We start from the raw sequence: 26,097 nt of genomic DNA, 5'->3' as shown, positions 1-26,097 counted from the left end.
CCTCCACTTGAAAGTGAGCCCTAGCCTTCAACTTTGAGAAGTCTTAAAGTATAAATACTAAAAAGATTTTTTTTATAAAGCTCTCAAAGTTTTGTTGAATATTTTAGACATCCCTGTGTTTAAAAAAAATCTAATAAGACATCTTAGACCATGGTCTTTTTGAAAAAACTAAAGAAAAAGAGTTTTTTCTTTTTTTTAAATCCTACTTTAAGCGTTGGGCTCCTAGGCCCCGCTTTTGACAATTATGTAAGCCAATACAAGGAATCAAGGATCACTTCCAACAGCAACTCATTCACTTGGGAACAAGTCCTAACTCCTACTTACAATAAATAGGTTCACAATGGAACTCGAATTCAGTAATCCTCAAGCTTACCGATTTGTTAGCCTCAAATATTTCTTGTGTGCCATTTCCATGATGAACATCCTGCAACCAACATGAAAATAAATAAATAAATAATTAACCGTGTACAACTTCAAAGTCTTCAGTTTATAATCATTTTTTTTTTATAAGTTAAATTTATTGAAAAGAGGACAAGAAGTCCTCAAGAGAGAAAACAAACAAACAAACAAACAAGCTAAATGAATCCTACACCTTATCATCATCTACACCTTATCCAAATTATTGGGGTCAAGCTAAATGAATCCTACTTCACCATGTCTGGATCCATGCTATGGTTTTGACATCATTCTATGCTGCCAACCAAATGTAAATAACGAAACCGGTCTTGGGATCAACAATGCAAGCCTAGTGCTTGCAAGAAGTTTGTTTTATGCATCATATTTACTATTTAACTCAAGATAAATGAAAATTTGAACACAACATTAGTGAAAGACAACAAGTACATTGTACATAAAGCAGAACAAAAAAATGATAGTTAAGATGAGTTATTGGCAATACCCAATCAACAATTAGCACTCTCTTAGCATTTGCACCCTGAGCTGCCAAAGCAGCAACTGCTGCATTATTGTGGAGACAGAATCCCATGGCTTGTTTTATGCCAGCATGATGCCCAGGAGGCCTAACCTGGTTCATATAAACCACCAAGTTGGAACCTGAAGCTTACTAATAATATAGACAATCATTCATCCATTACACTAATAGAAGTAAAGAAGGTTTTATAATAAAATTGGAATTTTCCATACCAGAGCAAAACCATTCTTGGCACGTCCAGACATAATTGCTGAAGAAAGATCTGCGCACAATCCTGCTGCAAGCCTCGCTGCACATGCTGAATGCTCATTAGCATATGTGTCTGGAGTGAAATAGCTGCAAATTAAATTGAAGTACCCATGGTCAGTCTCAACTCTCACTAGATACATCTACCAGGAGTTCAAAATCTTGTGCTGCTCTTCCAAAGCATCTTGAAAAGGTTTTCAGCCTCTAGAAGACAAGAGCAATGAATGGGTTTGGAGAGATGATTCTAAAGAAAGATTCTCAATATGATCATTCTATGATCAGCAGGCAGGGTTGTTTGATGAGTCTGCTCCTATAAGATTTATTTGAGATCAATATGATTCCACAAGTAGCAGACCTTTGTATGACCAATTGTAATGGACAAATGCACAGTACCTAGAGAGCATACAGCTTGTTAATTCGACAGCTTCAATGTGCTCCAAAGTGTGGACCTGAAGTTCCGAAATGATACAAATTCAAACCAATTGAAGGTCAACGGAAAATATAAATGACATCTTCTTCGCGCAACACTTGTAAATTGAAAACAATTCCAAGTCAGCTTGTCCTCTGGCCGAAAAAGAGGCCCTAGGAGGGTTTAGCTTTAATATGAACAAAATTGGGATGATGCTCATAATGTTCCTCTAGCTTTTCAGCTAATGGACCCCTACATTTATTTCTATACCTGCAATGGGATGGGTGTGAAGATACACAAGACATGACCCCTCTTTGGCCTTCAATATAGAGTTGCAGGTAAGCTTACCATCTGAAGCTCTTTTTGAGTAATTTCTCTAGCAGGAATTGGGATGCATCTTCCAGGAAATATACCTCCAGGTGTCAAAAAAAAAAAAGCAAATTAGATGACAATATGCTTTGGAAAGGGTGACATAGGAGACAAGTAAATGCAAAACCAACTTGGCTTGCAAAGACAATTTTGTTCTATGAATACTCACACAAATCGACAGCACTTCATGGATGGTTTTAGAGTGGCAATAAAGATTAAACAACATACCGGCAGTAGCAAGGCTAGCAGTTATTGCTCGAAGGCGGTCTGGTCTTTCAGGGTGTGGATGAGACTTCATTTCAACCTTTTCTAGCACAACAATAACCACCGCTAGGAGTGGTTAGTCCTTCATAACCAAGAAATGAACAGTGATCCCAATAAATTATTTACAATATTCACATGATCTAAGGATTACATATTAAGAAAAATAGAATTTTACTTCATGTATCAATAGAAAGAATTTTCAATGGTAATAGAAAGAGGGGTTACGGGCTACCACGCTTCCTATTGGTATATTCTTTCTTTAATGCACTTTACAATAGCCAAAACAAAAGAATATAGTTAGTCAAATAAATTAGAGAGAGATCTTGGGAAGAGAAGTAATGTGGGACACAAATCAAGCCAACAATCAAAAGCTCCAATGGAAATTTTGTTTGGGTCTAGAGTTACATTTTTTATTATTTTATTTTGTTGGGATTAGTTTTATTTCGAGTTGTCTTTTAGTTATTTTAGGAGTTTGGTCTGAGTTAGAATACTATTCACATCATTTCCTTGAGGTTTTATTTTGAGGGGTCAAAATTTGTTATATTAGGTTGATTTTTGTATTATTTGGAAGGTTATTCAGTCACCTATCTAACGAGCCCAAGAATTCGCGATCTCGATGAGATTTGGGGAAGAGGTTCATGGAATAGGTGTTCATGTTTTAGGAAGGATTTGATGGGTTCCTTGATGTGGTTAAAGGATTCTTGATAGGTTCTTGATGAATTCTTAATTCAAGAAATCAACATTTCTTGAAAATCAAGAAAATATTACAAAAAAGATAGGAAAGATGGTACCATCAATCACAAAGTAGATTGACAAAAGGGAATAGATGACATCAATTTCAAAAGATAGTGTGCATACATTCTAAAACCAACACATGAATAAAAGCATGAGGTGGATAACAGGTCAAAGGAGCCTAAGGAAGATCTTTTGAAGACAACATCTATAGCTCATGTTCATAATGTGATTGTACCATCACTATCTCAACCGACTTAATCATCTCAGACAAATACAATAAATTGCAAGTTGAATTTCTTGATTCAATGCGACATCAAGACATGAGGAAAAATCTTTTGATAAGGACATGCTACAAATTGTTATGATCATCCTCAAGCATTTCAAAACTCAAGGACCAGTTTTCTCCAACCAGAGGAGAATAACCGTGGACAACAAATCAAGCCAAAAATCAAAAATTCCAATTGCAATTTTTTTTTTGTTCTAGAATTACTTTTTTAAGTATTTTATTTTGTTGGATTAGTTACGTTTATTATATTACAATTTTGGGTTGTCTTTTAGTTATTTTTGGAGTTTGGTTTGAATTAGAATACTATTCATGTCATTTTTCTTTAGATTTTATTTTGAGGGGTCAAAATTTGTCGTATTAAGTTGATTTGTATGTTATTTGAAAGGTTATTTAGTTACAAGAATTCGCAATTCCAATGAGTTCTAGGGAAATTATGACCAAAATACATATAGGATATCAATTTTACACAAGTCAATGTTTCAGTTATATTAGAATTAGGATTTTGAGTCTAAAGTCTATATATATAATTATTGTAATTGATTTTAAGGATTAATGGAATAAAAGAAATTTTACAACTCTCTTATTGAGATTTCTCCAATGATTGGATCATGGTGGGAGACCAAGTTATCATCTATCTTCTTCTTCCTCGCATCTTATATCTTTCCTATCTTTTTAATGTTTCCTTGATTTTTAAGAAATCTTAAATTCTTGAATTTTTTTAATAAAAAATTTATCAAGAACCTCTGAAAAATCCTCTAACCCTATCAAGAAACCCATAAAATCCTTCCTAAATCATAAACACATAATCCTAAGCCTCTTCCCCTAATCTACCATTTGCACAGTTACCTGACCCCAACCAAATACTTGAAACCTTCCCCAAACCCTAATTGCAAAATTTTGCATTTATTCTTTCAACATATATCCAATTCAGATTTTCGAAGGAGAGGAAAGGATTAGGGTTAGGGAAGGGATTGTGGAATATTATAGAAAACTCTATGAGGAAGATCACCCTAAGAGACCATACCCAAAGTTAGACTTTGAAGTTATTTCCCATCACCAACAATTGTGGTTAGAAAGACCAATTGATAGCGAAGAGGTATGCAAAGTGGTGCTGGAAATGAATGGGGGAAAATCCCCTGGGCCAGATGGATTCTCGATGGAATTTTTCAAAAGTTGTTGGGATACAATTGGAGTGACCTTTTTAGAATGGCTAGGGATATTCAAGAGAAAAAAATTTGGACTATGGTTTGAATAACTCCTTTCCAGTGTTGATTCCAAGGAGGGGGGGCTACGAATCTAGCCAATTTTAAGCCCATTAGCTTGGTGAGCTCCATGTACAAAATCATTGCAAAAGTGTTGGCTTCGAGGTTGAAAGAGGTGATCTCGGGAGTCATCGGATTGGAGCAAGGGGCATTTGTGAGAGGGAGGCAAATCTTGAATGGGATTTGAAATGAGTGCATAGATTCGAGGGTAAGAGAAGGGACCCTAAGCCTGGTGTGTAAAATCGATCTTCACAAAGCGTATATTCATGTGATTTGGGAGTTCTTGAGCTATTTGATGTACAGGATGAGTTTCGTATTGAGATGGATTGGTTGAGTAATGAAATGCGTTTCCTTTCTCAATTTTGGTGAATGGGAGTCTAACGGGTCATTTTAGGAATTCAAGAGGGTTAAGACAAGGGGATCCTCTTGATCATCTTATCCATCGAGGTCTCCTATCTCCTAATTTTTGCGTCTTATGTTTTACAAATGGAGAGTCCAATCTCCTAATTTTTGCGTCTTATGTTTTACAAATGGAGAGTCCAATGATCATATTCTCATTCATTATCCTTTTGTGGAAAAAATCTAGTATCATTTCATGTTTATTATAATGTCAATTGGGTTTTTCCAAATGCTTGTTTTCTCCTTTTTAAGAGTTGGACTTCAAATCTATTCCTTGTAAAGAAAAGAACTATTTGGGTTCTATTCCCTTTCGTGATTTACTGGGGGACGTGGTTGGAAAGGAATAGGAAGATCTTTTCAAGGGTGGAAAAAGACTCACCAAGACATGATTTTGGAGGTTCTTGAATTGTTATTGGTGTAAGGTAGATGTGGCGTTTAAAGTAGTCTTTTTTGAAGAGTTTGTCTTCAAATGGGATGCTTTGAGCGTGCTATTTGTAATGTTTTTTTCTATTTGTTTTGTGTTGTCTTGTAATGTGGTTGGTCATCTCAACTGTCTTTTTCTTCTTTATTAATAAAATCTATTTACCTATCAAAATATATATGGGGAACGTTCAATAGACAATCTTAAGAGGACAACGTTGGGAGACAAAATTTGTACTATATGGCATAAAAGTTTTGGATTTTCACTTTTGATGGGGTTAGAAGTTTCAGATTGGGCTGATTTTTTGTGATGATGATCTCCTCACCATAGCAACCATCCTCACTAATAATCAGCCCAATCCGAAACTTTTAAGCCATATAGGACAAATATATATACATGGAAAAGGTTCGACACCCTACTATTTATCCTACGGTTTGCCCTACGTGTTTTGTCCTACATGGGTTAAAAGTTTTGGAATGAGCTGATTTTTGGTGAGGATGATCTCTACGATTAGAAGATCCTCCTCACCAAAATCAGCCCATTCCAAAACTTGTAGCCCCATGTTTACAAGTTGAAAAATCGTGGACCGTCCATTTTTTGTAAATCATTTTTTATGGGGTTAGAAGTTTTGGAATGGGCTGATTTTTGGTGAGGATGATCTCCTCACCATAGAGATCATCCTCACCAAAAATCAGCCCATTCCAAAACTTCTAACCCATGTAGGACAAAACACGTAGGGCAAAACGTAGGGTAAATAGTAGGGTGCCAAACATGCCCCTATATATATATATCCAATAGGGATTTCAAAAAAACCGTTTTTTTATAAAAGGGAAAAAAAAAACCTTTCAGGAATTTTTCTTTGACCTTCATCACCACCCTTCCCAAAGTAAAACAACCTTAGAATAGAACAAATCTGGGTCGTCCTTCATTTATCAATAGAAAGAATTTTCAATGGTAATAGAAATAGGGACTACCCTGCTTCTTATTGATATATTCTTGCACTAATGCACTTTACATTTAGCCAAAACAAAAAACAATATGAGGAGAAGGGGTTTTTGTGGTCCGAATTGGTGTTGCATGCGCATGGCTAAGGAGGAAACCACAAATCATCTATTAGTGCATTGCGTTGGGGGGAAACGAGGTCTGGGATCATTTTTTAACTTTGTTTGGGAAACAATTTTGTATGCTAGCCACAGTCAGAGATGTCTTCGGGGAATGGCTGCATTTGGGTTCAAGTTTCCAAGACTCAAAGATTTATTTGAAGTTGAACATTGTTTGCGATTACTTGGGGAATTTGGAAACAGAGAAACACACGAGTTTTTAAAGGAGATGAACAAAGCAGTCAAGAGTTGTTTGTTTCGATTATTGGAATTCTCTTTTTTTGGTGTAAAATCTTTAAAGATTTCAAAAGTATATTTTTTGAGGACTTCTTAGTCCGGTGGGAAAGAGTTTGAAATATGTCTATGTTGTACCTCCATGTGTTCCCTGTTTTTGGGTTGGTCATTTCGACCTCCTAGTTCTCCTTTCGTTAATAAATCTTTCTTTACTGATCAAAATAAAACAAAACAACATAGTTAGTCAAATAAATTAGAGAGCAATCTAGGGTAGAAAGGTAAAAAGGGAAGACTTGAGAAGGGAGTTCCTTTCCATTATTCATAATAAGGAAAAACATTGGAGGCATAAAGCCAATGTGAGATGGCTTCATGTGGGAAATTGAAATTAATTTTTTTCCCCATTTGTGTGTTAATGCAATAGCATCTAATTGCATAAATAGGCTTCAACTTGGAAGAATGGCAGCTTAGGAAGAAGACAACATTAGGTAGGAGGTTTAAATGTTCGATAAAATACTATATTTCAGACAATAATGCAAGAAGAATATCTATTTGCATTAGCAGGCTTCAACTACGGGGGTGGTGGAGGAAGAAGACGACCTTTACCTCTGTCAAATTCATGAAAACTCTCATTATCCTATGACCTAGGTCATTTCGAAGGGAAGTTTCTAGACCATCTAGACAAACCTTAGTAGCATATATTGGAAATAATCAAGTGTTATTTTAGTCCTAGTTGTTTTGTAATAGTTTCTTTTATTTTTTTGTAAGGATTTTTTTGTCTTTTAACTCTTTTATTATTATAAATTCCTGCCAAGCTCTCAAATTGAGAATTGACAATTCTATTCTACAAATTCTTATTGGTCTTAGAGCCTCTAGAGAACCCATCGGCAGCCCCTCTTAGGTTTTTCATCATTGGTTTTGGGTTATTGAAGTTCCATCATCGTCGCAACCCTCCCCTCCTCTCTTCTTTCTTCTCCTCCCACCTATTCTTTAGATCATGAAACAACACAAACCTAGCAGCAGGTTCATGTGGGTGCTTCCCCTTCGGGGGGTTTTTTTTCTTTTTTTTTTTTTATTACTTTCAACCCAAGCTAACCTAATCACATTCTGCCATAGGACTGCTATTGCGACTTGGCAGCTACTGTTTTAGGGCTGGGCTGCTATTACGACTTGGTTGCTTCTGCGTTAGGACTGCTATTTCAACAGCACTGTTGTGTTAGTTGCAACTTGACTACTGCTGCGATAAGGCTGCTAGATCATGCACTAGAGTTTTGGGTTGACACTTGGCTGCTGCAATAAGGCTACTAGTTAAAGTAAGAACATTGTGGGCTGCTCTGTGGGTCTGTTTTTTGTGATTGGTTGCTATGGAATAGTGTTGTGGGCTGCTCTGTGAGTCTGTTTTTTGCGATTGGTTGCTATGGAATAGTGCTGTTTTTTTGTGACAACTTTGTTAGACCTCCTAGAGATTTGCGACAAAGTAGGACTGCTGTTTTGGACTAGTTAGAGACCTGCGACACTACTGCTGCCCTCAATTTTTTTTTCTACCTGTAACTTCTTCCACCGTGGGTTAATACTACGGGTAGATCTCCCTTCAAACCAAAGTTTAAAGTTTCTTCTTTCCTAGCAAGCCATGACGACAAATCCAGAGCCTAAGGATTCTAACACGACTCTTGGGGCAAATCTCTCAGCCCAACATATCACCACTACCCTATTAGATGGTCGGAATTTTCAATCCTGATCTCGGTCTATGCTTCTTTATTTGAGTAGTAGAGGGAAAACAAAATGACTTTTGGGAACCATTACTAAACCACCCCTCACTGATCCCAAATTTGAACAGTGAGAAATCGACAACTGCATTATTCTTGGGTGGCTATTTTACTACATGGAGCAGCGCATCTACACCATGTTTATGTATCATGAGTCTATTTCATCCTTGTGATCAACACTCACTCAGACTTATACGCATGCCAGGAATAACTCAAGGATTTATAAACTTTAAAGAGACATAGCCCAGGCTACCCAAGGAATTCAGAGTGTAACTGATTACTTTGGTTTTCTTCAGTCTCAATGAGAGGAGCTCTCTCATTATGAGTCTATGACTGAATTGTCTGTAGAGGCAACTAGGTATGTGATTAAAAAGATTTCTCGAAATCAAATATATCAATTTCTCATGAGTTTACATCCTGAGTGTGAGGCACTTCGGATCCAGATTCTTAACACCAACCCTTTACCTTCTCTGTTTGAGACATTTGCAACCATTAACAATGATGAGTGTCGTTGTCATGTTGTCCCCTATCAAGCACCTGGTATTCTCTCTGCTTCGGTTACAAATCAGATGGTTTTAACAACCAACTCGGGCTTCTCCGACTCTCGGACCCCGGGATCACGGAGTCGTGGTCGTAATAAAAGGAATGGCCTCACTTGTAATCATTGTGGAAAAACTAGTCATGAGAAGACCCGTTGTTTTCAACTCTATCCTCATCTGATACAACGATCTTCTTCCACTCCGTCTTTGGGACAGTTTGCTCCTCGTGCTGCTGCAGTAGAATCATCATCAATTCCTCTCACTGATCCTCCTTCCTCACTAACACAATTAACTTGCAACAACTACAGACTCAGATTGCCACTATTGTTCGAGATCAGATTCATGCTCACTCACCCTTCCTCGACAGTGACCTCAGTTACTATGCCTCCATATTCATCTTCTGCTTTTCATGTCACTCAGTCTAGCTCTACTCCTCTGACATGCGTTATTAATTATGGTGCCTCCGATCACATGACCAGTGAGTCTGACTCTCTCATTATGAGTCTATGACTGAGTTGTCTGCAAAAACAGCTGGTTACACGGTTAAGAGGATTTCTCGACACCAAATATATCAATTTCTCATTTGAGGCACTTCAGACCCAAATTCTTAACACCAACCCTTTGCCCTTTCTATTTAAGACATTTGCGACCATTGACAGTGATGAGTGTCGTTGTTGTGTTGTCCCTTCTCAAGCACTTGGTATTCTCTCTGCTCCAGCTACAAATCAAATGGCTTTAGCAACCAACTCGAGCTTCTTCAACTCTCAAATCCCGGGATCAGGGAGTCGTGGTTGAGGCAGCAGTGATCGTGGTAAAGGAATGACCTCACTTGCAGTCATGATGGAAAGACTGGTCATGAGAAGGCCCATTGTTTTCAGCTCTATCCTCATCTAATACCACGATCTTTTTCCACTCCGTCTTTGGTTATTTTATTTATCGAGTTTTCTAGATACCACTCCGATCATACTTGCTTTATTCGTCGAGGAGTAGATGGTCGTTGCACTATTGTATTTGTTTATGTGGATGACATTATTATGATTGAGATGATGCACAGTGAATTGACAAGGTTAAGACGTTATTAGGTCTTGCTTTTGAAGTTAAGGACTTGGATCCACTCAAGTATTTCTTGAGGATAAAAGTGGCCCGGTCTCGGTGTGGTATTTCACTATCTCAGCATACACATTGGATCTTCTTCAGGAGACAGGAATGCTTGATTGTCGTCTTTCTTCCTCCCCTGTAGATCAGAATCATCGTCTTCATGCTGACTCTAGTGATCTTTTATCGGATCTTTCTTCTTATCAAAGACTTGTAAGTCGTCTGATTTATTTAACACACACTAGACCAAACATGTCATTTGCGGTTAGTGTGGTCAGTCAGTTCATGCATACTCTACGTACTTCTCATCTTAATGTTATTTATAATATTCTTCGATACTTGAAGTCTCATCCTGATCTCGGACTTTTCAACTCTTCAACTGCTCAGCCGCATTTATCGTGTTTTACAAATGCTGATTATGCTGGTTTTCTTACAGATAGAAGATCAACCTCTGGTTTCTGTACTTTTTATCATGATAACCTTATCTCATGGAAAAATAAGAAACAAAATGTGGTTTCTCGTTCTTCTGCTGAAGTTGAATATCGTGCTATGGCCCTTGGCACATATGAGTTGATTTGACTTCAGTCTTTACTGACAGAGTTGGGATTTCCTATTTTCGATTCTTCTACTTTGTTCTGTGACAACAAATCTGCTATCATGCTTGCTTCTGACTCAACTCTTCACAAAAAGAACTAAGCATGTTGAGGTTGATGTTCACTTTCTTAGAGAGAAAGTTCAATCTGGTGATCTTCAAATAGTCTTCGTACCATCTTCACATCAGCTTGTCGACATGCTTACGAAGTTTGTTGGTCCTTCAATCACTAATTCTCACTTTGTCAAGCTAGGTTTAGTTGATATATTTGCCCCAGCTTGAGGGGGAGTTTTGGAAATAATCGAGTGTTATTTTAGTCGTAGTTATTTTGTAATAGTTTCTTTTATTTCTTGTAAGGGGTTTGTCTTTAAACTCTTTTATTATTATAAATTTCTGCCAAGTTCTCAGATTGAGACTTGACAATTCTATTCTACAAATTCTTGTACATAGATCTGTTCCTCCATCTTAGTTTCCATACACTTCAAACGAGCATCTATGACTTGGACCAATTGATTAGCATCTATGACTAACAAAAAGGGTCTATCACTATGTGTGGGCTCATACTAATGAACTCAAGGTGTCCTAATCTACTGGTGGAATGCACAAAGCAACCTAAAATGTCTACACTCTGCATGTCCCTTTATATTTTCCACATCCCCTACTCCAAATACATAGCTCTTTTAGCCAAGTTAATGCTCAATCCAAAGACCACCTCCAGCTAGACAAGAAGTTTTCTCAAGAATATCAATTGATCTAGATAGACCTCCCAAAAATGCAAGGTATAATTTGGAAACCGCAAGTGCCATATCATTAGACATCCCTCCCCACGTCCAGCCACAAGGATCCACATCCAAGCATAGCTTATCATAATGTGGTCGTAGAAAATTTTCCCTCGAGTTTTACTAGTAAAGGGTAGTCGCATAATAACCAAAAACATGACTACAATTAAGCCAACTACCATTCGATACAACCATATTATCTCGATTAAGTGTCCTATAATTTGACATCAATTTCCCACAGTTGGATTCTATCAACAAGTGGATCAACAGGAATCACAAGCAAATCATGGAAATGACTTGATACATTGATGGGGCCACACATCGGCATGTCTCATCAAATAGCTAATGTACATTCATGAGGTCCATCCTTGCCAAGGGGAGACAAATTAAGAAATAATAACAAGCATGTAGTGCCTGCATCATTGTACTACATGCATCATTGTGTAGGCTAGACAAGGGCAAGACATCTCTTCTCCAACATGGAGTAGAAAGGCTGATAAACAGGGAAGATCTTGCTAAGATAACAAAATTCACCTTTATATAGTACTTTAATTATTTTATATAGCCTGCTCACCCCCAAAAACTTGGGATAACCTTTGACGAAGATACTTATACATCCTAGATTTTTTTTATGTAAACAAATATTGATGTGAAATTTATATATAAAAGAATATTATTTTGCATAAGACAATATTTGTATGGAATGCAGTTTGTGAAGTGGTTCGTCAAACAAATAATGGTCATTTCAAAGTCACGCCTCAATAACATGACATTCACTCATACGCGCGCCATCAAGTTGATCAATTGATTTAATTTAACAATTTTGGCTAGTATAATGATTCACAGTTTCACAAAGAAAATATTACTAGTGATTTGTATTCCTAGGATAAAATATAGAATTATTATCGCTGAAATTGTAGAACTACAAGTAGACACACATATAGAAAAAGAAAAGAACATCATACACAATGTTATCAAATAGCATACGCAACCAACATATGCATGCGCATATGCAAAATCGTATATGGCATATGCAGTCGCATATTGCACAAAGAAAATTTTTACTTCAAAAAGATAAATAAAAACAGTAAAAAAAAATAAGGAAAAATGTTTAAAAAATAGAAAAATATAAGAAAATAAAAACAAACCTATAACAATATATTTGGATAGCACTCATTTTCCAAATTGAATAAAATTGATTATATTTAGTCATTTAGTAACAAGGATAAAAGAACTCAAGAAACTAAATAGTCAATAATATATAAACTATTCATGATACAAAGGTGGCCTACTTTAATTATCAAGTTCTAGATCTAGATAATTAAAGTGGACTCTGCTTTAATAGTTTAATCATTGGATACTATGATCTTATGTTTGAATGCATAAACAGAATATTTTAAAAAATAAAGTAGCAATACACCCATTGGAGTAAAAATCTTTACCCATTGGAGTAATATGTCATCGCATACTGTATATGCCATCGCATACTTTTGTATGCGATGAAGAAAACCCGAATATAATCACGGGGGCATATGAGAAATTGTAAAAAATCAGTGACATACTTCTGAATGGAGCAGCATTCTCTCATCGAAACCAACTGCAGTGCAATTTTCCAAGGCCGGTTTTTGTTTGCAGGAGTCTACATAGATTTTAAAATAAAAAGTTAGAACACAAAAACTATATCGTAAAATAAAAATGAGTACGATACACAGTAAACCACTTATGTATCTGTTATCTGTAAAAATAAGTTCCATATAGTAGATTATTTGCCAGGGGCAATCACATATTCCCAACAACAAAACCTTAACTTGGTTCCTCTTCAGACATTTAGGGTTTCTTTGATTGCTGGCAAATGTTCTGTCAAGAAATTAATAAGAAAACCAGTTTCTAGTTCTAGGAAGAAAATAAGGGATCATGGTTCCAGTCCATAGCTTGCACAAATCTCCTGTTTCCCCAGAGGAAGTTTTCAATTTCTCAGGATGGTGCACAAACAATAATCACAGCTACATGAAAATTGATTTTTGAGCGATGCTGATTTTCCGAGAAATCAGTGAAACAAATAAACGCAAAATCCACACAAATAAACGCACCGTTATATAATTAGCAAATTCAAAGATATGTATGCTATGGATGTGTATTGATGTGATTAACATTGTCATGAATAACGTGACAAGAAATTTTTGTTTGATTTAGCAGGTGATGAAGACTGGATTGGTTTTCATTTATGACTCCCTAGCAATTTCTCAAACTCAAATATTGATGTGTCAGTACATCTACGCAGGATTTCATGCAGCAATATTCAACTTTCACAGATGAACAAGCAGTGGAAGCAGTGGATCATTCCTACTTTGCCCATGAAGAAAAGAGATGTTCACAAAGTAAGACACAGACCATGGCTGTGAACTTGCAGTCACCCAGACAATGTCAGAGTATGTGAAAAAAAAATTATACAGGAGAATGGATGAAGATGGCATACCTTACATAACTAAATAAATTTACAGCAGAGAAATGTGACAAAGTCCATTGTTACAAAGAAAGCAATGTGTGAGAGAGTAAAATACTAAAGCACCAAGAAGGCGACAAGCATGATAAGATGAGGTATTGGAAAGAGTATGATCATCTATCCCGTGTTTTTCATAGCTAGAGGGAACTGAGCTGACTGGTTCCAAGACAAGAAATGAGGCTCTGCTAATAGTTCAATGCTTCTTTTTTTTAAGTAAATGTTGATTTGTGTTAAAAGTGGTCAAGATGACCAACAAATAGTACAAGAAGAAACACAAATTGATTCAAATTCTTCATAGAAATCATCGGGTCACAGTCCAACCCAAGCTTACTTTTCTCAAATGAAAAGGCAACTTCAATGTTAAAAGATAGAGAAATAACATATTGATGACATGGCCAAAATAAAAGAAAATCAAAAGCAATACTAGGACACAACCAAAGAAGAATCCATAAATAAACAAAACAAAATCCATATAAAAGGCAATTACTAAAAGTAAAAAAGTTCATACAAGACAGTGTATAAAGGAACCTAAAAAATAAATAAATAAAATAAAACTTGAATATTTAAGACAAAAAAGTCTCCCTATATCTTATAAGCTTCATAATGCATTGCATCCAAACAGCCTTCAAAAGGATCTTTGTAGACCATTGGCCAACAATTAAAGGACTATGTGACACAAGGAATTAAGAAATAAAGAGGCAAAGAACAATGATTCAACATTCTCTTCATAGACAAAGGGCATAATTGTCAATCAAAGTTAATAGACAACATGTAACCACCTTCATATTTGCCTACTACTTCTGACTGGACTTGAGTATGACCGGCTTCTTGTGCAAGATGAGATGCAAAAAACCCATGCCTAACGATTTCAGAATCTTTATATTCTCCACAGATCTGCATGGTGCAAAAATGCATGAAAATATCTTTTTCAAGGCTAAGGCATCAATTTCTGGAAAAGAGAATGCTGTAAAGTTGAAACACAGGAAATTAAAAGAATTCTATCTGACACGGGGTTGAATACTGGTCATAGCTATGGGCACCAGGCCCAAAAGTCTCAATATCTTGACCCCCCAAAAAGCTCTAGATACTGCACATGGTTGATCATTCATATCATTATGTTTCTCCGATATTCTAATTTATTATTTATCATTTATTATAAATAATTATATTATTATGTTCATGTAAAATATTCTGCTACAGAGGAACCATATAGATTCCATATTTTATCCATGCCATTATACCCCTAGGAGGTCTTCTTCAAGGACCCAGGCAACACATATATATAGGGTCGGGTTCAAGAGACAAAATTCTAGACAAAGGGTTTTGTCCAATATGGGCTAAAAGTTTCGGAATGAGCTGATTTTTTGTGAGGGTGATCTCTATGGAGAGATCATCCTCACAAAAAATCAGCCCATTCTGAAATTTCTAGCCACAGTTTATAAGTTGAAGAATCGTGAACCGTCAATTTTTATCGTTAGTTTGGCTTTTCATGGGTTAGAAGTTTTGGAATGGGCTGCTTTTTTGTGAGGCTGATCTCCTCACCATATAGATCATCCTCACAAAAATTCAGCTCATTCAGAAACTTTTTTGCCATATAGGACAAAACTTTGTCTAGAATTTTGTCTACCAAACACTGTCCATATATGTATCCAGAAAATGCATAAACCAGCCAAAGAAAGATGAAATCGATCCGAATTGATACACTAAAAGAGGCTGAATACATAACCATACATCACAGTGGAAAACATCATCAATGTTCATCATCGTACAGTTAGTGCAAAACCACTTCTTGCTATCTACTAAGGGCTCCCAATCATCATCCTCGTCATCATAGTCAAATTCGTTGCTATCGACATGTTTTGCTAATGGATCCCAATCATCATCATCGTCGTCATCGTCACAATAATCCTCTTTCTGGTAGTACATATCCTGCAGAGTCATTTCCCTTTGCCGCCTCTGATTTTTCTGTGGTGAAGTCACATTACAACTATCATATTAGTCAAACAAACCAAACTATGTATCAGCAAAACTAGGGGGTGCAACTTGGTTAGGTTTAGGGCCAAATTGGAATGGAACCAACATAGGTCGGTTCTACTAAATAAGAACAAGAACCGTTCCCATAGAACTGAATCAAACCAAACCGAACTAAAGTCTGTTTGGTTCTATGGGTTGCCAATGTCTTATAAACGTCTTTGGAAGCAACATATTTTTAATGAAATAAATAAATAATGAACATGAAATTTTATGTAGTAAGTCATTAATCTATCCAGGAAAAAAATATTCATTAATCTATCCATCAGAAAAAGTCATTAAACTATGTCCTTACACCTAAAAAGTAGTAAATCATTAAGGGTTTGGTTCTCAGTTTGGTTGGGTTCTATACAATCCTTGAACCGAGAACCAAACCAAAATGATCGGTTCTCCATTTTCTCAACCCAGAACTGAACCACAACCTGTTCCAAACCAGCCCAAAGCTATGGGTTTGGTTCGGTTCTTGGTTTGAACTGGACCAAGTTGCACCCATAAGCAAAACTATTCTTAATACAGTAATGCACCCACTCTTCTGCTTACAGGTATAACATCAGGCTGCCTGGCACCATTGAAATCTATCTCTGTTCTGGGCATTCCTGAAGACTGATGTTCCTGGGAGTTCTCTTCAGGATAAAGAATATCATTCTTACCTTTGGGTGCCAAGTTTTCATGACTTCCCTTTACGCAACACATACTGCTTTGGGTATGGTCATGGCAACTTTTTTTATGAAGATTACACTCAGCACCTCCACTTTTTAGACGACTGGTTTGTAGAATTTCAGGGTCCATGTTGAAGGTTTTGCCTTCAATACATTCCTAAGAGAGAATCCAGTGGTCAGCAGGTCGTCACTGCAAGCAATGATGATAAAAGCCATGAAACAAATGAACTTTGGATGGGGGGTATCCTTAAAGAGAGAAATAAAAGAAATGGTGAAGGCCATTATCTCCAAAGATGGTATTTTCTATAAATGAAAACAAAGATAATAGCATAAGCAAGACATCATTTTCACTGGTGACTAAGAATAGGGTGGATCAACTATTTCTAAAAAGAGCAAATCAATGGAATATTAGAATCAACAAGTCCAACTAAATGTTTGCTTCCTCTATAAATAAGCTCAATTCAACCACCAAGGAGTTCCACTGCCATCCAAGTGATGGGCCAAGGCAATTTATAAGTACCGAAACTTAGTGTGTGTGTGTGTGTGTGTGAGAGAGAGAGAGAGAGAGAGAGAGAAAGAGAGAGAGATGGTGCTAACTACAATTGATGGCCAATAAGCACCCATTTTCTTGGAGAACACCACCAAACATCTTGACCTCCCAAAATCGAATACTATCTCCTCTACTCCTTGAAACTCAATTCACTAATCAAGAAAAAGAAAATTAGAAATGCCTCTCTTATTTGCAACCATTAAGAGAAAGAAACTATCTCACTATCCCATCTAAGGTTCATATTCATATATTTTTGGGTAAATTACACTTTGATCCCATGTGGTTTGGCATAATTCCATGTTGACCCTAAGATTTTAACAATTGCAATTAACTCCCCTCTCTCATAGGGTGTTAAAATTAGATGTTATTCTACTATTTTACCCTTTTATTTTTTTACTTTATATAAAAAATTTAAATTTAAAAAAACCTGTAAAATCGTCTTTGTCTAAGCATTTGCGCTCTCATAAGTGAACCCATTTAGTCGTAGGGATATTTTTGTTTATAAAAAAATAATATTTTAAAAAGGGTAAAGTTGCCTTTACAAAAGGTCAAAACCATTATTTTTTTTTTTTTTTTTTTTATCAAAAAAAAAAAACCATTCTTTAAATGTTTGATTGACTGCAAGTAGAAAAAAGGGAGGTAAATGAGCTTGGTAGATAACCTATAGGGGAGGTAAGTGTAATTGTCAAAAAGTTTGGGGATCGACATAGAATTATGCCAAACCACAAGGGGTGAAAGTGTAATTTACCCTACATTTTTCCAAAATGACTTCACTTCAAAAACTTCTATTTTCTATGAACTCACATAAATCATTTTTTTCTAGTTTTCCTTTTTGGCTTCTTGGCTTTTTTTTGTAGTATCTATTAGATGATGAGAATAGTCAGAAAACAAGAAGGGAGTAGTGATGTAGATAGGCTTACAGACATTGATCTCAATGCCTATGATTGAATTAAGATGCATCAAAGAAATCAGCAACATTGACTGAGTCAAATAAGTCGAAGCCGAGTCAACTCAATTTGACCAATTGAGTCAACTCGGTTCAATCTTTGACCGGTCCACAAGACTAGGTCCAACTTCTCTTAGGATGCTTTCTTTTATTGAGTTTCTATTTTTAAGTTACTAAAGTACTCTTGGTTAATTTCTATTTCAACTTCAAGAAATTTCTATTTGTCTAGTTTCTAATTTGTTTTATATTTCTATTATTTTCTAAATTCATTTTATTCTTTTTGAGTTATAATTAGAAGTGTTTTTAAGTGTTCAAATTGAGTTTAATACATATATTAGAAAGTTACTTGTTAGTATTTTAGAAAGTTTTTAAGTTGTTATTGGGAAGTTACCTATATAAGGAGATCCAATTAACAAATTCAACAGTTAGTTCTTTTTTTTTTTTTTTTTTTTGAAAATTGATTAATAAAAGAAAAAATAAGAGAATTTTTCATCCCTTTTTTTTATTTTTTCTGAGCATAAGAACTCGATATTGATTCTTAATTTTAGTGTTTGTGATTGATTTCGATTAATCTCAAACCTAAATTGAAGTTTCTAGTCTGTTTTGCTTGACATAAAGATTCTTCATTACTCCTAGTTCTTGGGATTTCACCCTAAAATCTGATTTTAACTTAAAATCTAGGTTTGTGTGTTCTACCCTATATCAGTTGATATCAGAGACCTACTCTTTTGTTCTTCATCATGCTAATGGATACAAGGAACCACAATCTTTTGAAGGGAGACACATAATAACATATTAAGTGTGGAGAAGTATGTAGTGCACTAGAGGAAGGTTTTTTTTTTATCAATAAAAATAATTTTATTACGAAAGAGAACAAGGAGGTCGAGATGACCAACCCAAAACAAAAGAACCAACAAGAAAACAAACAACAAAAGAAAAAGGCAATAAAACGCGAACTACAAGTTAGACCCTTGGCAGCGAACAAATCCTCTCCCTCCGCCCAACAAAATCTTCAAAGAAAATCCCCTTGAACTCTTTATAAAGTTTGCTCCAAGAGTACAAAAACTCCAAAATAGCAAAAATTTATCCTTCTAACGTAGATACTATCCCTTTAAAGATGCAACGATTGCGCTCTTTCCATATACCCCAACAAATCGCAAAAGGGGTCAAGAACCAAAAAATCCATTTAGAAGACAAGAAAGACTCTCCCCACGCCATCCAAGAATCCCGAACCGCCTTAACTGAGCGAGGAAAACAACCCAAAATACCAAACAGAGATAAGAAGTGCGACCATATGTGCCGAGCCACCCGACAATGAATGAATAAATGATCCACCGTTTCTTCCTGAGATTTGCACATACAACATTGATTTGGAGAAATGAAACCTCTTCTAATAAGTTGATCCACCATTGCAAGTCTCTCTAAAGTCGCCAACCAAAGAAAAACCGAAATCTTAGGTGCAATTTTAACCCCCCCCCCCCCCAGACAAGTGATTTAGGGAAAACTACATGCTCCTGGGGACAAGACTAACATACATAGATTTGACCATGAACTTCCCGTCCCTAGTGCCTCCCCACACCCTCTTATCTTCCGTTGGGTTCTGCACAAAACTATTTTCCACCATACAAATGAACCTTCCAAGCACCTCCACCTCCCAATCATTGAAAGTTCTTCGAAACCCAAAGTCCCAATTTAGCGTATCATTAACACTACTCTTGAAAGCAAATATAACTTAGTTCTTTTTCAAAGACACTACGAAAAGATTTGGGAATAAGTCCTTGAGAGGTCCGTCTCCGCACCACCAATCCTCCCAAAATCTCACCTTGGTTCCGCTCCCAACCTTACATTTTACTCTACTCTTAGATAACGTAAGTCTCTTGAGAATGCCCTTCCACACCCTTCAACCCGTTGCACTACGCGCCGAACCACTCTCCCATCCAGTCTCTTGAGGAAGTTAATGCTCAATTTGATAATGTTCATCAAACAATTGATAAGAAATTGCATGTGGATATAAAATAAATTCAAGTAAAGTATGACAAAAAGTTAGCAAAGCATGATAGAGAAGAGGAACTTCACAGAAAAAAAACAAGCTCTTAAAGAAACTCAAATCACCTTAGAGTGAAATCAATTAGTAGTCAAGGCCGAATTAAAACAACCACTATAAAGGGTTCGCCAAGTTGAAAATGTTTTACAACTCTCTACACGTTTGTATTCTCTTCCTCAATTTGTTGATGAAGGTATCTCTTCCAATCCCCAAGTTACTTTTGCTACCAAAAATCTTTCCCAAACCCTCTAGGGCCAAAAATCAAAATTCCCCACCCCCAACCCTCCCTCCCTAACAAAATCCCTATGTTCCACCACCTTCAAACCAAGTTGTTAATGGACTTCCCAAAGATTATACCTCTCTGAAACACCAAAACCATAACCACCTTCCATATGACTTGTCCTATTCACCAAAATCAGCCAACAATTATCCCCCCACTACCCAAATCTACCATGCGGGTAACAATCACCATGAGGACGAATTAAATGCTTTTCCAGAGTACGGCAACGCCGCACAAAGGCAAAATTTTCAATGCTACTACAATGACCCTCCTTATTGTGAAAACAACAAGTAGGAAAACGTTTTCGATCTTGATGTGCCTACCCTCCATTGGACCATGGAACCCGTGTTATGCCTTAATTGGATGACTAAGACGGATGAGATTTTCGAATTGAAGGGAGTACTGAAGGATAAGTGTCGGTTATGCAATGACTTGCTTCCGCGATAATATTATCACCTGATTCAAGCAACTAAACGACTAGAAAATACTCGAGACTCCAATAAACACGTGGGAGAAATTGATGGTGAAAACTTATGTGCCTTTTAACTACTAAAGATGTATCCACACAGGGCCTAAATTGCTTGTTCAAAATACTCTTATGGAAACTAAGCAACAACAAACATCTCGCTTCATTAGTGGTTTAAGGCAAAATATTCAAATCTTATTATTACAATACATGCCAACAAGCGTTATAAAAGCCTTCCAGAGGGCACAACAGATTGAGTTGCAATTTTTCAAGAGTGGCACTCTTTAGACTTCCTCTTATTCCAAATCTCATTATGTGTTGCGATTTCCTCTTCTAGAATAACCGCTTATGTGTTTTGGATTGTTCTCTACACTTGCACATCATTCATGAGCTTCATCAGGAGGGCCTTCTAGACCATAACCACATGTATAAGTTGATTGCACATTCATACTTTTGAAGTACCCTCAAGCGTGAAGTGCAGAAATTTGTGCAAAGATGACAAGACTATTAAGTTCCCAAGGGCAAGGCAACCAATGCCGGCCTCTATACTCATTTGCCCATTTCATATCAGCCTTAAATAGACCTTAACATGAATTTCATTCTTGGTTTAGCTAGTACTCAAAGGGGTATTGATTGTATCTTTGTTGTAGTGAATTGTTTCTCAAAGATGGCCCACTTTATTGCTTGCAAGAAGGCTTTTGATGCTTCTCATGTTGCTAAATTATTTTTTAAAGAAGTGTAGCATTGTATCTAATAGAGACATGTTTCCTTGGGCATTTCTGGAGATCTTTATGGAAGATGGTTGGAACCAAGCTTAATTTTTCTAGTGCATACCACCCACTATCAGATGACCAAATGGAAGTAGTAAATCGTACATTGGAGACATGCTTTGTTGTCAAATTGGTGATCATCCCAAGTCTTGGGACCCTATACTCTTCAAGATTGAGTTTGCCTTCAATCGCCAGGTTAGTCACAACATAAGTTACTATCATTTTTATATGATTTATGGTTATGTTCCCCAGGGTCCCTTTACCTTAGCTTTTGTGTCGAATATTCAAGACACATGCTACAACTAAAAAAAAATTTATTTCTCAAGAAAATTCATGCTTACACTCGAGAAATGCTTTTGGAGAATACCCAAAAATACAAATCCAACGCTGATACTTCAAGGAGTTTGATTGACTTTGATGTTGCTAATCTTGTTTGGGTTGTCTTAATTAAAGAAAAGATGCCTTCGGGAGGAAAGCTTGCTTTCAAGAACATTAGGCCTTTAAAAGTGCTAAAGAAGATCAATTCTAATTAACTCAAACTACCCGCTACTCTATGCATTTCCGATGCTTTTAATGTCAAGCACCTATCTCCATACTTTGGTGATAATCCTTCCAATAATGTTACTGCAAATTCGAGGGCAAATCATCTCCAACCTGGGGAGGATGATGTAGATATGCTTGCCAACATTTATCTCAATGCCTATGATTGAGTTAAGACGTGTCGAAGAAATCAACAACATTGACCAAGTCAAATCAGTCAATGACTCAACTTAATTTGACCAACTAAGTCAACTCGATCCAATCTTTGACCGATACACAAGACCTGGTCCAACTTCTCTTAAGACTTTTTCTTTTATTGAGTTTTTATTTTTACGTTGCTTAAGTAGTCCTAAACTCTTAATTAGTTTCTATTTCAATTTTAGGAAGTTTCAATTTTTGTCTAGTTTTTAATTTGTTTTATAGTTCTACTAGAGTTCACTCGTGCCTAAAGCCCGAGCATCCTCTCTCGGGTTAAGGGGGTAAAAGCGGAAAAAAAATAAAGTTGGAGAGATATTATTATAAAAAAAATTGAGATTAAATGGGTAAAAGATGAAAAACAATAAAGTGGATTAAAAGGGTAAAAGAGGAAATACAATAAAGTTAGAAAGAGACATCCTCTTTCGGGTTAAGGGGGTAAAAGTGAAAAAAAAAATAGAGTTGGAGAGGTATTATTAAAAAAAATTGAGATTAAAGGGGTAAAAGATAAAAATTAATAAAGTGGATTAAAGGGGTAGAAGAAAAAATATAGTAAAATTAAAGCACGTGAAGGAATAAAGGAAAAAAGTGGGTCCCACAACATTATAGCTTAATGGGAAGTTTAACCCACAAAATTGTAGATGATGAAAGGTTTGTCTAGTTGGATTTGTCTCCCACAACACTATAGTCGATTGGACGTATGTGTCACATACAACTGTTCCAACTCAATTGTGTTTTATTATATAGATTCTTTTTTAAATTATTTTTTAAATTCATTTTTATTCATTGGATTATAATTAGAAGTGTTTTTAAGCGTCCAAATTGAGTTTAATAGGATTAGAAATTCGTAATATGTTATAGATAGATTAGAAAGTTACTTATTAGTATTTTAGAAAATTTCTAAGTTGTTATGAGCAAGTTATCTATATTAGGAGCTCCAATAAACAAATTCAGAAATTAGGATTTTTTGGGTATTGATTAATAAAAGAAAAAGAAAAGAATTTTTCTTCCGTTTCTTTGTTTTTTCTAAGCATAAGAACCCGATATTGGTTCTAAATTGAAGCTCTTGGTCTGTTTTGCTCGACATAGAGATTCTTCATTACTCTTAGTTCTTGGGATTTCACCCTAGAATCAGATTTTTAACATAAACTCTAGGTTTGTATGTTCTACCCTACATCAAGTAGGTTGGCACATAACATTTTAACGATATTTTTTCACAAGCATGATTCATTAATGAGAAAAGATGGTCAAAATGATCAACCCACTACAACGAATGAGACAAAACAAAACTTACAACCTAATCCACATAGATATTACAAACCCAATCCCATCTCCCCAAAAAACCTCAAAGAAGACATCTATGAATTCCTAAAAGAACTTGCTCAAAAATAAAAGAAACCCCCACATAGAAAGAATGACTTCCTGAAAGGAATAAAACTGATCCACGTCTTTACCCAATTTTTATTTTACTGATAAAAAAAAAATAAAACTGATACGCAAAATTCTAACTATACAATTAATATAAAAGCGTATTATTGTGGCCCAACGAGCTTTTCTGTGGTATTTGTTAGATGATAAGAGTAGTCAAAAAACAAGAAGGGAGTAGGTTGGCATAAAACTTTAACTATATTTTTTATAGGTAACGATTCATTAATGAGAAAAGAGGATCAAACTGACCAACCAACCACAAAGAACGAGGCAAAACAAAGCTTACAACATAATCCACTTGATCCTTAAAGAACTTACTCCAAAAAAGGAAAAAAGAAACCTCGAGATAGGAAAAAGATTTCCTAAAAGGAAAACACTTGATCTACAAAATTCTAACTATACAACTAAATATAGAAGTGTATTATGGTGGCCAAATAAAAGAAGTAAGCTTCGCACTAGGCCTGAGAGGCTCTAGCAATTGTGAGTATAAGGATCATTTCATCTAATTGAGCCAAGAGGCAAATGGATAGGACTATTATTAGTGATGACACCGAAGGGAAAATGCACAAAAGGCAACCCTACATGTCCCTAACACAAAGAAACCTAGTTATCAAGTATGCTTACACATTGGAAGATTTTTCTTTGAGAATGGGATTGCACTCAATGTATGCAATAGCCCTTTTGTAAACATGATACACTCAATGTTTGAGAAGTGGTTACACCCCAAATCCATGTAGTGTGCATTTATATTCTTAAGGAGGAGGTGGGCTGCAAATTAAATTATTGATGAGGTGAAGATAGGGGTCATTATCATGTATGATGGGTGGAAAAAGAGCAATGGTCAGTACTTGTTTAGTTTTCTTGTCAACAATCAACAAGGGACCAGCTTTTGAGGTATCTTGATGCATCAAAGGCGAATAAGGATACCAATTATATGCTAATACTTCTTGACCGTGTCACCGATAAAGATGGAGACGAACATATAGCAAGTTTGTTGTGTTTGTCAACAAGTTTGTTGAAGTAAGCAAGGAAGAGGCTGTATTGGACCCTATGTGCTACACAGTGCATCTACATGATCCTGAAAAATTGAGAATTTGTCAAAATGTACCTATTCTAAGTATAAGCCTCAGCGAGTGGGTCGCAAGCCTCATGAGCAGGAATTTCTAAATAGACACAGTGATGTAAAAAAAAAAGTGTAATAATAGGACATACTAAAAGAAAAAAGGAAAAAAAAAAAACAAAAAACAGATAAATTCCAGCTCATGAGGCTTGTGACCCACTCCTTGAGGCTTATAATTAGAATAGGTACATTTCAACAAATTCTCAATTTGAACTTGAACTTTTTAAGCTACTAAAACTTCTCTACCAGCCTATCATGCAGGTGTGCACAGTTCCAACATGATGAATTGTAAGATGTGTACAAGTGAGCCCTATGCTTCTTCGTTTTGCACCTGGTGCATCTCAAGGATCCCAAGGCTTAAGCATTGAAACACTATTTGTGATTAGACTATATATTCACTGCTTGACATAGCAGCGCTCATTGCAATGTAAGCAGAGCAGCATTTGCAGGCTATGTTCACATCCTAACAGTGGGGCAAACTCATAAGCCTATAAGCCAGAATAATGTTAAAAGGATAAAACGACCAAGCACATCTTTTCTTGAACTCAATTTTTATAAACTTATTATGATTTAAAAATAATCATAACAGTGGAAACATTTGCTTCAAAATGAAAAATGAGGCCTACACCTCACCTCACAAAGGAAAACCACTTCAGTGTAAGTTGAAATACGTCAATCTCCTTGTTCTTTTTAATTCCAGAAGCACTAAAGAGAGATTCGATATTGAAATCGGCCAAATGAAGATGCAGTTTGTTAAGAATCAAAGGAACTATTTCCAAGAATTTTAGGGCAAACATTAATCTTAGTACCACTATATTTTGATCGAAATGCAGTAAATAACAGATATAACTACAGAGTAACAGTAAAAACAAAGTGGAAGATATTAGTTGGCAAATAGAAGAAATGGGGAAGAAGAAAAAAAATATATATATGTTTGTAGAACGAACCTCTAGGGTTTAGAAGGTCGAACGGTCAGCGCTTCTCGGAGAAGAAAGATCCGCTGCGCGATAATTTTACAAGACGCGATATTTTAAAATATATGAAACAGGGATCTACAACGGGCCAGATTCCCGGGGTCCGAATCCGTTTTGTTTCGTTCCCCAATCCCCAGCCGAGTGTCCGAACATGGTTTTTAAACACG

The 26,097-nt window shown here is 36.1% G+C and overlaps 1 protein-coding gene across 2 annotated transcripts; it reads right to left on the bottom strand.

Moving 5' to 3' along the window:
• Positions 1-7: 7 nt before the first annotated feature.
• HDA15 (histone deacetylase 15) lies at positions 8-26,065 on the bottom strand. 2 transcript variants are annotated; one of them, XM_086433951.1, is made up of 11 exons: positions 25,904-26,065; positions 16,499-16,807; positions 15,659-15,892; positions 14,707-14,821; positions 12,987-13,063; positions 2,184-2,259; positions 1,935-1,999; positions 1,571-1,626; positions 1,144-1,267; positions 899-1,024; positions 8-424 (listed from the first exon to the last, which is right to left on the bottom strand). In XM_086433951.1, exons 2-11 carry the CDS (start codon positions 16,745-16,747, stop codon positions 317-319), a joined length of 1,230 nt encoding a protein of 409 aa, XP_086290077.1. In that variant the 5' UTR covers positions 16,748-16,807; positions 25,904-26,065; the 3' UTR covers positions 8-316. The 2 variants fall into 2 exon arrangements, with proteins under 2 accessions (XP_086290077.1, XP_086290078.1); XM_086433952.1 differs by having other exon boundaries at positions 16,499-16,774; positions 25,904-26,054.
• Between the last annotated feature and the right edge of the window lie 32 nt (positions 26,066-26,097).

The sequence above is a fragment of the Akebia trifoliata genome, chromosome 3, assembly GCF_017979445.1.
Source record: "Akebia trifoliata isolate Shusen 1 chromosome 3, ASM1797944v1, whole genome shotgun sequence".
Classification (NCBI taxonomy): domain Eukaryota; kingdom Viridiplantae; phylum Streptophyta; class Magnoliopsida; order Ranunculales; family Lardizabalaceae; genus Akebia; species Akebia trifoliata.
Note: the sequence above shows the minus strand (reverse complement) of the source record. Positions and strands in the feature narration are given on the sequence as shown.

Excerpts from the sequence above, each read along its gene's own strand:
- HDA15 (XM_086433951.1), bottom strand. The coding sequence starts at position 16,747 with ATGGACCCTGAAATTCTACAAACCAGTCGTCTAAAAAGTGGAGGTGCT. Across the intron at positions 15,893-16,498 it reads GGCAGCCTGATGTTATACCT|AAAAATCAGAGGCGGCAAAG; the intron begins GTAAGCAGAAGA and ends ACTTCACCACAG. Across the intron at positions 2,260-12,986 it reads GAATGCTGCTCCATTCAGAA|GTTGAAATGAAGTCTCATCC; the intron begins GTATGTCACTGA and ends GTGCTAGAAAAG.